Source organism: Archocentrus centrarchus, chromosome 23, assembly GCF_007364275.1.
Source record: "Archocentrus centrarchus isolate MPI-CPG fArcCen1 chromosome 23, fArcCen1, whole genome shotgun sequence".
Taxonomy (NCBI): Eukaryota; Metazoa; Chordata; class Actinopteri; order Cichliformes; family Cichlidae; genus Archocentrus; species Archocentrus centrarchus.
In genome coordinates this window covers 12,442,427-12,458,050 of record NC_044368.1, presented here as the reverse complement: position 1 = coordinate 12,458,050, position 15,624 = coordinate 12,442,427, and the positions used below count along the sequence as shown (strand labels likewise).

General features: G+C 41.2%; 1 protein-coding gene across 2 annotated transcripts; it reads left to right on the top strand.

Annotated features, from left to right (window-relative positions):
- The first annotated feature begins 504 nt into the window (after positions 1-504).
- Positions 505-15,549, top strand: LOC115773515 (proline-rich protein 5-like). Of its 2 annotated transcripts, XM_030720298.1 has the most exons (10): positions 505-752; positions 4,187-4,269; positions 7,251-7,418; positions 7,956-8,036; positions 8,670-8,776; positions 10,311-10,402; positions 10,475-10,615; positions 13,091-13,235; positions 13,329-13,634; positions 14,776-15,549. In XM_030720298.1, exons 2-10 carry the CDS (start codon positions 4,244-4,246, stop codon positions 15,153-15,155), a joined length of 1,446 nt encoding a protein of 481 aa, XP_030576158.1. In that variant the 5' UTR covers positions 505-752; positions 4,187-4,243; the 3' UTR covers positions 15,156-15,549. The 2 variants fall into 2 exon arrangements, with proteins under 2 accessions (XP_030576158.1, XP_030576157.1); XM_030720297.1 differs by lacking the exons at positions 505-752; positions 4,187-4,269 and adding an exon at positions 5,256-5,375.
- Positions 15,550-15,624: the final 75 nt, after the last annotated feature.

The following is a 15,624-nucleotide window of genomic DNA, read 5'->3' as shown; positions in this document are numbered from 1 at the left end:
ACAGGAGCCAGTGTAGCTGCTGAGTAGCCTTGTCTGTTGGTAGTAAAAGCACTAATGTCCAGTGATTTTTAGGAGGCTGCTGTTGTATTAGTTTGGCTGTGAATTATTTCACTATGAGTTAGGGTTAGGGGTTAGTGGCTTAGGGTCTCTTTCTAAATGTGATGGGACTCCCAAAAAGTTTGCAACCTGCTGACAAAGCTGACTCTAATGCACTATAAATGGTTCTCTGAATTTCCTTTGTTGTCACCATCAGGTTATCATTTTCATTTTGGACTCACGTAGGTTTACTTGTAGGTGTTTCGTGTGTGTAATTCACACTCCTGAGAAGCACACGCTAAATCGTGAGCATTTTCCATATTCTACCGACCCTTGCACACTACAAAGCTTTAAATACGCACACACCCACACACACATACACACACACACACACACCGGCCGCCTCTCTCTCTCCTCTCTCTGAGCTTTTACGTTTCTCACTTCCTCCCTCTCTGCCTCTCTCGCCCTCAGTGACTTAAACCGCACTGACAGCTCGCAGCTCACGCTGGCTGCTTTCTGATCCACATATCGGATCTTTTTTAGGATAACGTGCGCCACCTTTACGCGCTCCTGTCTGGGCTGACAGGCTGGGACGGTGCGCTGTTGTTTGCCACTAGCCCTCACAGAAAAGCTGGAGTTACTGTTGGCTTTACTACGCCATTTAAACCTAAGGAGCATGTGCTTTTAACGGAGCGAGGAAGACGTCTGAAAAAGAAGTGAGTATTACCTATTCTATCCCAAGTTACGAAGATGAATTATCCACCAGCCGGTCAGGTTTGTACCGAGAGAAGAATAGATGGCAAGCCATTCCCGTCTCAGAATTGCCTAATATTGCATTAAACCCATATAATATGATACCATATAAGATCATGGGTTGTCCTTTAAATGTTCTCCCACCAAAGGCTATCTTTACGCACCATGGTCCGCTTTTTCTGCGTATTATATTTTTCAAGCTGCCCACGGGAGGACAGGACCGCCTGTTTTGAAGAGTGTTTGTCAGGGCAGGATACTTCTTAAACAAATATATACCAGCGGTTTCCCTTTTTTCATATAAGGGGTCCTCCAAATTGTGGTTTGGTTTCCTACCAGAGTGGCTAGTGCAGCAGACAAACCTGCTGCAAGACACGAACATTTATTTCAGCACTTGTCTGTTGCAAGGGTTGTAATTTTCCTGCTGTGCTGCCGGTCTGCAGAATGAAATGCGCGTCTGTGCGTGCGTGTGTGTGTTTACCAGTTGAAGCAGATTAAGGGTGTTCATTTTCAGCAGTGGGGTCGCAGATATCTACTTTCAGTGCAAACTGTATGCCGCTGACTGAGAGTAAGGAGAAGGCTTTACACGGACGGAGGTCTGGCTTTAAATGAGTGGGAGATGACTGGTTTTTGTTCCATGCACTCCTCATGAAAAGCTGCCCAGATGCTGAATGAGAAAAGCTCTGTAGCCCTCAAAACCACAGTCCATAAAACCACAGTCCCAGTGCCCCTAAGCAAGCCATTATACCACTCTGTATTGTGGTGTAAGAAAGAGACAGAAACAGGCAGCAGTGCTCGCAGCCCCAGGAGTAATCTTTGATACATGTGTAACATGAAGTTTGGATACATTTTCCAGAGCAAGGCCAAGTGTAACTTACCAGAGTCTCTGTGAGCCACAGACAGCCATCAAAGGAAGTTATGACTATACTACTCAGTGTTTTTAACAATACACTAACATTAACTGGTCTGACACTGAAGGTAGTGCCTTTCCGGCCTGAAATCAGCTTCTTAACTGATTGACCTTGACTTCTTACTCAGCTTGTGCTTCATGTGAAAATATATTTTTTTTTTTTTAAAAGAGAGAAATCAATGAAAATATGATAGATGTGAAAGCCCTGCTAGTGCATATAACTGCAGCTGCCAGGCAATAGAAGATCATGGTGCATGTTGCATAGTGACAAATACAGTTTCCCGGAACTGAAGCCTGAACCGCTGGAGAGTTATTGCAGTCCAACAGTTTTAATTTAAACAGGCCATGGTTACCCTGACCTCTATTTCACTGCCAAGAATAACTTTGCATTTTCAGATTAAAATTGTATTTATTTATTTTGGTTACAAAGCATGCAGTAAAAATAAAGTTGCTTCTCTTAAAGCTTTACACTATTTAAACAGTTTTAGGGCAATAGTAGGTCATGATAAAGCCTCAGCTTTACCTTGGTTGCCTTGCCTGATAGACCATGTATGTCATTCTATCTGTGTGTGTGTGTGTGTGTGTGTGTGTGTGTGTGTGTGTGTGTGTGTGTGTGTGTGTGTGTGAGTGTGAGTGTGAGAGAGAGAGAGAGAGAGAGAGAGAAAGCAGGGGCATTTGAGTTTGTGGAAGGATCGAATATCTGTGTCAACCACTTCACTGTAATTTGATTAGAATACCGTGTCTAGTTAGCAAGATGGGTGAGTATCAGTGATCTGTCTGAGGAAGGACTGCTGTACAGTCAAGTGAAAAAGAAAGTACACCATTCTTCAATTCTAAGGTTTTACATATGAGGACGTTACAAAAAAAAAAAAAAAAATCGCAAAATTATTTAAATGCAACTTCAGATGAACAGCAACACCTGGCACATCACACCATGTCATTATTTATCCAACAAAAACAAAGCCAAAATGCAGAAGCAGTGTGTGGAAAACTAAGTACACCCCATCATTAAATTGCTTGTAAAAGCACCTTTATCAGTAATATCAGAAGCAATGATTTTCTGCATGACTCTATCTGCCTCTCACATCATTGTGGAGGAATTTTTTGCCCACTCTTATTTACAACGTTGTTTCACTTCATTGAGGTTTGTGAACATCCGTTTATGCACAGCTTCTCAAGGGCGCACCACAGCATTTAAGTGAGGTCGAGATCTCAGTTTTGAGTGGGCCATTTCAGCACCTTTGTTCTTTTGTGTTTCAGCTGTTCTGTTGTAGACTTTTCAGCAAAGCTTGAACTGTCAGACGGGTGGTTACGCATTTGACTCTAGAATACTTTGGTATACTGAAGAGTTTGTGGTAGATTCAGTGACTGCAAGGTGTCCATGTCCTGTGTCTGTAAAAGAAGCCCAAATCAAACCCCCTCCACCACAGTGCTTGGCAGTTGGTAAAGGGTGCTTATGATTCATGTGGCGCTGTGCACTGTGGCCAAACATCTCCACTTTGGTCTTGTCTGTCCAAAGGACATTGTGCTAGAAGTCTTGTGGTTTGTTCAGATGTAACTTTGTGAACCTAAGCCATTCTGCCATGTTTCTTTTTTTTTTTAATAGAGACAAGAGGCTTTCTCTCTTAAAATACATACAGTTTCAGTCTTTTTCTATTTGTACTGTCATGAACTTTAACATTTAATATGCTAACTGAGGCTATAGCGACTGAGATGCGGATCTTGGGTTTTTTGCAGTTTCTCTGAGCATTGCACAGCCTGGTCTTGAGGTGAATTTCCTGGGATGTCCACTCCTGTGAATCTTTGTCACTGCAGAATGATAGATTTTAAATTGTTTGGAAATGACTTTATAAACCTTCCCAGATTGATGGGTTGCAGCAGCAGTTGCTTATCTGAGATCCTTACTGATGTCTTTCCTCCTTGGCAGCATGTTAACACACCTGAATGCCCCTGACCAGCAAACTACCAAAACTTCTGCTTTTACACAGGTAGTCACACTTGCTGCTGATCAGTTGATCAAGTGCATCTGATCATCAGCACCTGGCTGTTACTTACCCTCTTAATTACTATGTTGCAAAATAATGCACCTATTTCATATCACTGCCCTGAGCTGAAATGTGTGGGTGTGTGTGGTTTGTGTTACTCGCAGCCACAGTGTCTTTTGTTGCCTTGTTTAAAGCTATAACAAAGCTGTTGTTTCCACTGTGTAAGATGCGACTTAAAATATCTGGGGGGGGGGGGGCGTAGTCAAATTCAAACAACTGTTATTGTTTCCATCTGTCAAAAATATGCACTATGCTGAAGATCTGCTCACTGAACTGAAAATTAAGTTAGAAAATTCTGCTAAACTAAAACTGGTTAAAACTTTCCAAGTTTACAGAAGTTAAATGGCTTAATGGTCACTGATGTTAGCTGACAAAATATGAGGGCAATTATTGCTGAAGCTGGACAATGTTTTCACTCAATAATCCGACTTGTTTCCTTTTTCAGATGTTGATTCTTCGGTGGCAGTTTCAGGGTGGTTGCTAGCCATCTGTCGAGGCTGACATGGAACGAGAGGGCTCACTTAGGAGGTAAGCACACACACACACACAGACATACACACACCACACATACACACTTCAGCAGCAAGTGCTATTCAGTAGACAGAGTTCCACTGCAGAGTTTCCTCTTCCTTTTTTTTCTTTTTCTTTTTTTTTTTTTCTTCAATCCTTTGAAACACACAAATGTCGATCAAAGTGAAAAACACTCACACACACACACACACACACATTCCTGAATGACCTCATTCACGCTTTCACTCATTCAAGCATCCCCATTGTTTAGTAATCAGACTGCAGCTATTTGTCTTTAAGCTTGTCCTGTTGATTCGGGGCCAAAAAAAGTTTTTCACTTCCAAGCTGTGTCTGCATCCTTTAATTTAGAAAGCAAATGGCCTTTTCCATTAGAAGAATTAGACACCGGTGGTAGCTAAGTTGTTATTGTGAGCCTCAGTTTTTATTGTGTTTTGTGTTCTGCATCATCCATTTTTCAGGAGGAAACCTTTGACTGAAGTGTGTGTAGATTCAGTGGCACAACGTGCGACTCTGAACCTTTGTCTGTCAAAGAATTTCCAAACTCATCCTGACTTTGTAGTGTGCTCTGCATATGTGTGTGTGTGTGTGTTGTCTTCTTGTGTGTGTGTCTGGGCCCAGTTCTTCTGTTTCCCACACTAACCCGTTTATGTGGAGCTGATCATTTAGTATGGAGAAGAATTGAGATACTTAATAAAGTCAGTTCAATATTATAAATAAGGAATTATTCAACACTGATGAGTAAATCGTGTCATTAGCATATATTAGCAGCTTGAGTACAGCTTCTCCCACACAGGGAGTTGAGAGGAAGATGGAGTGAAATCTGTGTCACCTTTAAATCCTTCCTCTGGCTCTTGGCACCGTTCGGACCTCAAAGGGTTCCTTTGTTCGCCTGACACAAAAGCTCACAGGGTCACATGGTGACCGACTGGCACAGACTGGCAAAGGGAGGAAAAGAAGGAGAGAGGTAAAGCGAGAGAGAGGAGTGGGCAGAGAAGAACACAAAGAGTGACGGTGGGCGAGTGGAGAGGAAATGAGAAGAGACAGCCCTTCTTTTATCATACAGTCATGGAGTGGGGATATGTGGTACCTTTTCAGTTACTAGAGTAAGTACAACTGTGTTAGAGGTGAAAGACTTTTTCTTCTGTCGGACAGTGAAAACACAGTGTTGTTGTAGTGGATATATGTGTACTTGTATAATGCAAACACACCTAAATGTGACTGCCATTTAAAGGTATTTTCGTTTTCGTTCACCTGTAAATTCACAAGTAACTGATTAAATGTTTGATCTGTGCATGATCCAGAAATGCACACATGCACAGGGGGGTTTCTGTGGGTTCATTTACTGCAGTTTCCACATAATTAAAATCCAAATATTAATTATTTAATTTTCACAAATAGACTTGTACTGAATATCTAGAGAGTTTTTTCCTCTTCATGTACCTCTTTGTGCACTCCTCACCAGCTTCTTCTTTTATCTTTTTAATGTCTGTGTTTGTTTTTTTTACTGCATACATTCTTTGTTTGCTTTGTATTGGGTTTTTTTTATCAGCTGATCCTTCATGTGTTGTGTGCCTTCACTCTTTCTCTCTTCTTGAGTTTGTTACTTCCAGGTCGCTTCCCTATTTATTTTCCTCCTTCTGCTCGGCCGGTGCCCATCTCTTAGCTGAATGTTTGAAAAGCAGTGTAGCTTCCCAGCTTGTGTAAACTCTCACAGATGGCTAATAAAAAGCAATCACCTGTTTAACAACAGGTGCTAATTTTGTCAGCTGTAAAAATCTGGACAGTTTCCGAGGTATATTTGCACATTTGCTGATGCCTGGATGTTTTTTTTTTTTTCCCCTTTGGATTACATGATCTAACTTTTTACAGTATACTAAAAGCTTTTAAGTTTGCATATGCCAAAATGATAAAGATTAAACATGCAAAAATATTTTTGTACTGGAAAAAGCACAATCCCAATAAACCACTACTGTATAATACTGTGCAAAAGTCTCAAACCACTCCTCCTCTCTTTATATTTTGCTCCCAAGCAGCCAGACTTTCTTGTAATTTTGGTGGTCCTATACAGTCGTTCTTCAGACTTTCTGAAGGTCTTTTAAAGCTTTTCTTTAGGCATTGGCTGCTTTTTCATTTTCAGTCCAGTCCTTAGAGCTGACCATTTTCAGAGGATTGTTTTCAAGCCACTTAACACTGACCTATGAATCATTCAAACATCAAAAAGTCACCCAACTCAAGGGGTGAACCAGTGTTGTGTCTACACATAACAGACAGCTTAGCAAACTCATTGTAAATTGTATCCTTAGGCACTTTGTTACTAGCAGCCTGTTGCAAAAACACATCATGTGTTCCCATTTAGTTCTGTGGAACTGGAAGTGAAGGACAAAAGAAGAGGAGTCAGGCTTTAAAAACTATCTGCAGCAGATGAACAATATGTGAGAGTCATGTTCTTTAGAAATAGGAAGGATGGCTGTCAAGAAGTCATTCTTAAGGGAGGGAAACAGGGAGAGAAGGCTGAGGTATCTTAAATTACACAAGAACTAGACTGAAAATCAGTGGCAACATGTCTGATGGAGTGATGATTCCAAATTACTGCCAATGCAGTAAAAGCAGAGCTGGAAAGGAAAACACACAAGGGAATGCTATCAGTCATGGATTGGCCTCCCCAGAGTTTGGACCTCAACATTACTGAAGCAGTGTGAGATCATCTTGACAGAGAACAGAACAAAAGGCAGCCAACTTCCAAAGAAGAGCTTTGAATGTCATTCAAGAAGCCTGGAGAACTATTCCTGAAGACTACTTAAAGAAATGACAAGAAAGCATAATATGAAGAAATGAGGGGTGGCTCAAGACTTTTGCACAGTACTATATTTAGATGACTTGAACAAATAAGGCCTTTCACATTAGTCTTTTCCGGTACACATACGAAATAAAAGTTGGTGCTTACAAACATTTTGTCTTTCCTCCTATTGGCTTTCAAGGAGCCTCCACAGCAAACTGAGGTTGGGGACCGGCTCATCCTCCAGTCTGACTGACCTCTCACAGGCAAAGACTCCAGCAGGAGGTGGGGAGAAGGGAGGAACAGAGGAGAGCAGCAGAGACAAAGGGACCCAGCAGAGGAGGGCCGGGGCTAACGCCACCTGGAACAGGTGAGTCCTGTCCATTATAAATGACGCCAGCTCACATTTTATTTATGAATATTTTGTTTTGTTAATGCGTGAGCTATCACACATTTTTACATGAGCAAGTGCTTGTGTGTGTGTGTGTTTTCTTCATCACCAGCGAGAAGCTCTATCAGTGCTTTTACCCCTGCTATGAACAGGATATTCTCCTTTCACATTACACATGCAAACACGTATATGCACATCATATCTTTCTGCCTCTCCCTCGGGGTCCATCACTACCACGCTTTATCTCCATCCATCCCTCACTCCCTCCTCTTTTCATCTCATTCTGCCTTGCAGGTTTCTTTCTTCATCAAGCCTTTCACTCTTTTCTCATTTTTTTTTTTTTTTTTTTTAATGGTGCTCCAGCTTTATTTAACACCAAACAGCACAGAGTAGCAAGCAAGAGCTGTCAGTTTGTGTGGCTGTAGGGCTACATAAACAAATTAAACTGGATGCAAAAGTTCAAACAATTTTCTTTCTTTCTAAATGCATTTTGCTTTTCTCTGTGTTTATTTCTAGCATCCACAATGCAGTGGTCTCAGTTTTTCAGAGGAAGGATCTGGGAGAAAATGAACTCTACACGCTGAATGAAGGTGTCAGGTTAGCTTCTCCATCTCTTCATCTGCCTGTTTTTATATCTCCTGCTTACCTTTACACTGGCACCCTGAACCTTTAGCTTGGGCCAGTTTGTATCTTGTTGTATTATGTTTGACTAAATTATTGCTTCTAATTCTGTGATTTCCCATCTTACCTTGCTGCAGCAGAATATTTCTTACTAGAAATATGTCTACATGTTAACACAGGCATGTTATACTGATCACTGAAATAGAATAACCTTAAAAGACATTTACCTTCAACCTACATGTAAATGCAGCAGTACTTATGACTGTCTGATGTCTAGGGGAAAAAAATGAGCAGTCTTGGTAACTATTAGTGTCTTTAAACATGCAGTGTTTGTCTTTTGAGGTCATATGTACCAATGTTGAGCCCTCGTACTGAGCCTCTGTTAACCTGTGCTAACAGTGAGACTTTTTTTTGTTGAAATTTCTAGATGTTATGTTTGCAGTGTGAGCAGCATCTTTTCTCATTTCCTGAGTCTGATGCTGTGTAAACACAGCATTCTGCAATCTCATTATGTCTGGTTCATTTCCGAGAAGGTATCGCTGACAACGTGTGACTGTGGGCATATCTCTTCATGCCCAGTATCCACTCACGTTATTATGCACATTGCAGGCAGCTGCTGAAGACTGAGCTCGGCTCCTTCTTTACTGAATACCTTCAGAACCAGCTCCTCACCAAAGGAATGGTCATTCTGAGGGACAAGATTCGCTTCTACGAAGGTACACATAAGCTATTGCCTATTGCTGTGTGCATGCAGAATAATAAATTTGAACCTTAATTTCTATGATTGCAAAAACCTAATAGATACATTTCAGACTCTACAGGCCTCAGTTAGCCTGTTAAATGTTCAAGTTCCTGACAGCACAATTTGAAAAAGACTGAATAAGTATGATTGTTTGGAAAGGTTGCGAGGTGAACCCCTTTTCTCTCTAAAAAGAACATGGGATGTTTGACCATGATGCATGGCAGCAGGTTTGGAGAAAACAAGCCTGATGCTAACACCAACTGTGAAGCAACTGTGGGTGGAGGGGGGATGATCTGTGATTGTTTTGCACCCACAGGACTTGCACACCTTGCGATTACTGAGTCAACCATGAGCTCCTCTGTGTACCAAAATAATTTTAGAGTCAAGGGTAAGAATCAAGGTGTGGCAACGGTCTCAAGAGAGCTGTGCATTTTTCTTTTTCCCGTGACTGTAAAGCACTGAGACGTCAGAGACAATTTACAGGGAGCAACTCGACAAATGAGCAAGTTTACAAATATTTAGCTAAGAACGCAAAACTGGAAGAAAATTTTGCAAGATGTTTAACACCATCTGAAGTCACCTGCTTCTCAAGTAAAATGCATATCCTCCACTTTAATAGAAACTAATTTTTTTTCATGGCATCAAAGTTACTTGTGTATTTACAGAGAAGCATATTTTGATTTAAAGTTCTTTGCTGAGCCTTTAGTTTCAACTCCTCCAACAAAGCCTCCTGGCTTTGATGAGGTGTTCAGAGCACCAGTGGTTCATTTCAGGGGAAGTCCAAGATCAGTGTTTTATCTTAACATGACACAAATCTAGTCTCTAGTGGTCTCTAGAAGGGGCAAATAATAATTAACTAAAATTCCAGCTGCAGCGATAACCACATTAGTTAAGTATTAGTTTGAAGAGTGAGATCATGACTTTCTCTTTGTGTGAAAGAGATTAAGGGCAGTGAAGAGATCTTATACTTGCTGCTGCGGTAAATTTTTGACCTTTATTTGAAGCACCACTAACTCAATATAAAGTGCACACCACACACAGACTTGTGGGACATTACTGTCATCACAAAAACCAGACAGGAAGCGATCCTCTACGTCAGTCGGTGAGAAATTTAGTGTGTGTGTGTGTGTGTGTGTGTGTGTGTGTGTGTGTGTGTGTGTGTGTGTGTGTGTGTGTGTGTGTGTGTGTGTTTGTAGAAGTGTCAGAACTAAACTTTAAAGTTGGTGTCAGGATTATCACATTTACTGTTTTTTACAGGCCCATAGGTATTTAGGTGATGACTGTTTTTATACTTTTGCCTCTGCACTCTGCCTTTGTGTCAAACAATGAAGATGTCAGACTTTCACTTTGAGTTCAAGGGGTTCAGCAAAAGTATTGCATGAACTATTTAGGAACTGCTGCCATTTTTATGCTTAGTCCTTAAAATATTATTTCCACAATCTCTCATTTACTGCATCCACCCAACAGTCTTGATATTGTCCCAACTTATCTGCCTGATTGTATCACAGGTCAGAAGTTGTTGGACTCTCTGGCCGACACGTGGGACATCTTCTTCTGTGATGTTCTGTCCATGCTGCAGGCCATCTTCTATCCTGTACAGGTACACGCACTCACCAACTAGTATTATAATTAGAGGGGTTCATTGTGTTAAAGTGCGTGTATATGTCATCAGGGAAAAGAGCCATCGGTGCGTCAGCTGGCTCTTCTTCACTTCAGGAACATCATCACCCTAAACCTGAAACTGGACGAGGCGCTCTCTCGGCCCCGAGCCCGAGTTCCTCCCTCAATTATACAGATGCTGCTAATACTACAGGTAAGCACACACCTTTGTCTTTGTGCCCCTTTCATCTTCTGAGTCTAATAATCTCTCACACTGGCTCCTACATCAGTACGCACCATTTAACACGTGGCATGCACGAATATCCAGTACTGATGACTGTGGCGTGAGGGAAGAGGGTAAACAGCAACAGATGGAGAAAGAGGAGCAGAGAGTAGAAAGAGTTGTTCTTGCAAAGGGATCCCACAGGAAGCAATCTCAGTGTGAACACAGAGCACAGTTGTCTTCCCACGACCACTCAGGACCCTCTGCACCCTGTTTGTCTGTGTGAATTATCCATGTTTACACTGTCATTAATGGCCGTGACAGCTTCACAAGACCAGAGTTTATTAGACCTCTTTCACCGTGAGTTCAGCTCATGGAAATTAGAGTTGAGGCAGAGGGGTTGCCTTTCCCCTTTTTTTTTTTTTTTTTGCAATTTTTAAATGTTTTTCCAACAATTTATAACAATCCACTCAGATATTTTAGTGCAAGCTGTTACATTTCATGTTTGCGCCCCACTGCCAAACACTCTCTTGCTTGTGGTCTTGCACCATGGCTGTGGGGCCTGTGCATACTGCTCTACTGTTTTGCAGCTAAGCGTAAATGTAACTTATTTTGCAGCCAGAAGTGACTATATTTGAACTAGAAGGTGGAACAATGCTTGGTTAGCAGATTGCATTGCTGAACTGTGTAGGTGCATCGTACCTACATATCTATATACTAATTAGTGTTAACACTACATTGCAGTTATAGTACATTTCATGAACTGTAAGTGCAGCTTAAACTTCTTTTGATTTTTTTCTGCAAGTCAATATTAGTAGACCTCTTTGACTGAAGCTAATTGTGGCACACGATCAAAGTAGCCATGCCCTTAACATTAAGCCTTACCATAATCTAAATGATTATTTAAAAATTTAAAAAAATCATACACCATAGAATTGTTATGAGGTGGGGATTTGCACCAGAATGTAAACATGCTTTTTAATGCTGCTATGTTGGAAATTTTAACATCCTAGTCTGGGGAATGACTCACTTTTGGAGCCAGCCACACTCTTTTAGACGTGGAGGTTATTGCTTAGAATACTTCAGCTGAACACTTTTACAGCACCCATTGGCTTTTGGAAGATGAAACACCTTTTTTTTTCTTTTCCTCCTGCTTCGGCTACAACAGCGGATGTTTTCCACTTAAGTGCACTGCAGTGTTTCTCAAATAGGCATTTGTTGCAACTGAGGTAGCCATATGAGCTTTCCTCATCCGTCACACACTGGTTTTTATTCGACTCTAGCTGTGGCTCTGGTAGTGAGTGCAAGTGTGTCTCAGAGAAAGCAGTATGAGGCTGTTCCTGTTCGGTTTAGTTTGGACATCGTTGTGGTGACTCATTGACCCAAATCTGCTCCTTCCAGATTCAGACTGAGAGGGAAAGACGAGACGGAAATAGAAAGCACAATTTATTTATTCCCTTCTTTTATTCATTGTGCACAGATATACTGCAGAGTTATTTGAATTTGCACACAGCAGAGAGCAGAGCAGGAGAAAAAGATGACAGGTAGATTCAAGGATATGAAAGAAGGAAGGAAGGAAGTAGGACAGCTAAGAAAATAGCTGTGTGAAAGAGGGGTAAAATTCAACGCTGAATCAATGCCGTTTTTGCTAATTCCTCGTTTCATCTGTTTGTAATTTCCCTTTCATTCTGTTAAGACTCTGTGACGCCAGTTCACTGAAGTCAGTTCTATTTATGTGGTTTGTTTCTGTGCTGCGGTTTTCATGCATGGGCTCAACAGTTTAGAGTATTGAAACTTCACTGATCTTTTCCTTGTCATTTCAAGATGTTGCAGTGAGGTCTGGACCCATATGTGTCTCACCCCCCCCCCAAAAGCACGAACAGTGTTGTGGAAGTAAATCTGAGCTACAGCCAGCTGTAGTGCGGGGAGTGGCTTTAGCTAAACAGAAACACAAAGCCTGAAACTTTCAAACAGCAGAAGTATTTGCTTGTTAAAGATCTTTTATAGCTATATCCCTACTTTTACTACCAATCACAATGTCTTCTGCAAGCATCATAGTCCACAGAGACTACTGCCTGACCTCATCTATTAACCTGCCCAGCATTGCAATCTGTTGGGTTCACATTCTTCTTATCTGAGCATGTTTAAGACTAACATTTAAACCAAATTCACTCAACTCTTTTTTTGGTTTGTGTTCTTTTTGCCAAGTCTATTAAAACAATGTTGTGATAGTGCACATGCCATGTTTTAAACTAAAAAAAAAACGGTTTATCAGAGATCTTTCACAGTAACTGGCAGAGTGTTTGATAAAATCACAGAAACTGGAACTCTTTCTTCTTTTCTCTTTCCACAGATTTTTTTTTTCTCTGTATCTAAAGTTTCCATTAATGCCAGCCAACATGCTGCAATTACCGGCTAAGACAAACTTGTATTTTTTGTGTGTATGTTTGTGTGTCTTTGATCTAGGGCGTCCACGAGTCTAAAGGTGTGACAGATGATTACCTTCGTCTGGAGTCCCTCATCCAGAAAGTGGTCTCTCCCTACCTTGGCACTCATGGCTTATATTCCAGGGATGAATCCTCCAGTATGCAGTGCTCTTCCTGCCTGCTGGGTAAATTCCATTTTAATTCAGGCTTTCTGTGTTTTTTTTTTGTGGCATGTTTGCAGTTATAAACTAACCATGTTTCTCTTTTGTTCTCATTAGAAAAACGCCTACAGCACTCCTGGTCCTCCAAACTAGGCAATTCTCCCACTGTCAAAAACCCAGTGATCCGCTCTAAGAGCTACAATGTTCCCATGCTAACCCCTGTAGTAGAGTACGACATAGACTCCTCCACGGGGGGTGGCACAGGCATCAGGCGGCATTCGGTCTCTGAGATGACGTCTTGCGTGGAGGAAAGCATCCCTAAGACAAAATCCATCACCAGTGTCACTGACAACAACAGTACCACCAGCATGTCAAGCCTCACCAACCACTCCCCAGCTTCCACAGCCTCTGCTGCACTTTCAGGTAGGAATATACATCTAGAGGTAACAAATCCCTCTGAAACAACAGTTGAACTCAAAATCAAATATACATTTTTTTCCTCAGACATGCAGTGCTATTTATCCATCTAAATTATAGATCAGTACATTTGAAAAACTAACCAGCAAAAATCATAATCCAGTTAAAAATATTTCACATACCATGAAAGTAGTTTGTGGATGAAACTGCTCACAATAAGGTTTTTCATAATTTCTTGACTTGGATAAGTGGGGAAAAAAATGAATGGATGGAAAGTAAAAAAAAAAAAATGTGTATATTTAATTTGGGGGTGAAATCTCCCTTTAAAAAGGCAAAAATAAATAAATTCATTTTGAATCTTACTAAACAAGGAGTAAAATGTATTTCTTTACAGACCAAAAGTCTTAAAATATCAAACAAATGAATAGAGTTTGGTGTTGAAGTGGAGCCAGAAACCGAGGTGTTAGTGAGAGATAGGTTGAAGAATGCAGGCAGATACAGCGAGGATACAAAGAAAGTACACCCTCCAATAATTCTACAGTTGCTGCCCATCAATCTAGGAAGGGTTATAAGGCCATTTCCAAACAATCATTCCCAGGAGTGGATGTCCCAGCAAATTCACCCCAAGGTCAGACTGTGCAACGCTTAGAGAAACTGCAAAAAAGCCCAAGAGCTACATCTCAGACTCCACAGGCCTCAGTTAGCATGTTAAAGTTCATGACAGCACAATTAGAAGAAGGCTGAAAGAAGGCTTCTTTGGAAGGTTTGCCAGGAGAAAGCCTCAAAAAGAACATGGCAGCACAGCTTAGGTTTGCAAAGTTGCATCTGAACGTACCACAAGACGGCATCAAGGTCCTTCAGACAGATGAGACAAATTGTTTCGTCATAATGCACAGTGTCACGTTTAGCTTTGTTTTTGTTAAATAATGACATGATGTGATATGTCATGTATTGCTGTTCATCTGAGGTTGCATTTATCTAATTTTAAGTCCTGGTAGGGACTAGATTTTTCTGCCCAATATCTTTGCCTATCAATCTACAATACAAACATGCACAGGTGTACTCATCAAAAAAGATGTATACTCCCAAAGTCTTCTGGTCATGTCAATCAGTTCCACCTCCAAACATTTTGCTTTACTTTCTGCAGATGCTGTAACCTCCATCCAGAAACTCCAACCCATAGATGCTGGCAGCTTTGCAGCTCCCCACCCTCTCCAGCATCAGCAACACTCCCCCAGCATCCTCCCTGAGCCTTCCCCAGCTGAGGACACACATTGCACTGGCTCACTGGAGTTCAGCTCCCCCTCGTCCTCCAAAGTTCTGGCTCAGGACACTAGCTCTGGCCCCAGTCTGTCGTCCAGTCCGGAGATGATGATGGACCACCTGATGGAGGAGTGTTCAGACTGTGAGGTGGACCATGATGGCATCTTCCTGGACTTCTCACAACCTTGTTCTGGAGGGTCGACACACAGCAGAGACAGCAAAAAGCAGAGTGTGTATGTGTGCGCACAAGCTCCACCTGTGTGACACAGGAGCCATGAATGACATTCCTCATACTGCTGTTTTCTAGAGACTCTAGAGCTTCAGGGAATCTTTCAAACTGGATTATTTTTCTATGTCATGTTCTTTTTCACTAAAATCGAGTCTAATTTTATGATGACATTTTAAATATTTCAGCGTGTCCCTTTTTAACATGTCAGAAATGTCAGCACTGGCCCCCCGTGGGAAACTCTACCTACTAAAGTCACATTCAAACTAAACTATCACAAATAAAACTATAAATGAAAACAGGGAGAACACATGAAGCACACTGCAGGGGCAGAAGCATGAAAATACTTTTGAAAAGCTTGGGAAGTCAAATTCAAACATTTCACAAACATTTCAAATGTTTAAGAAAACTACTGTGTTTGACACGTGATGCAGATCAACATATTTTATTAAATGACTATTAAAATATTAATTTCAGCTTTTTATTTTGTCTGTTTCAATTTAAGCC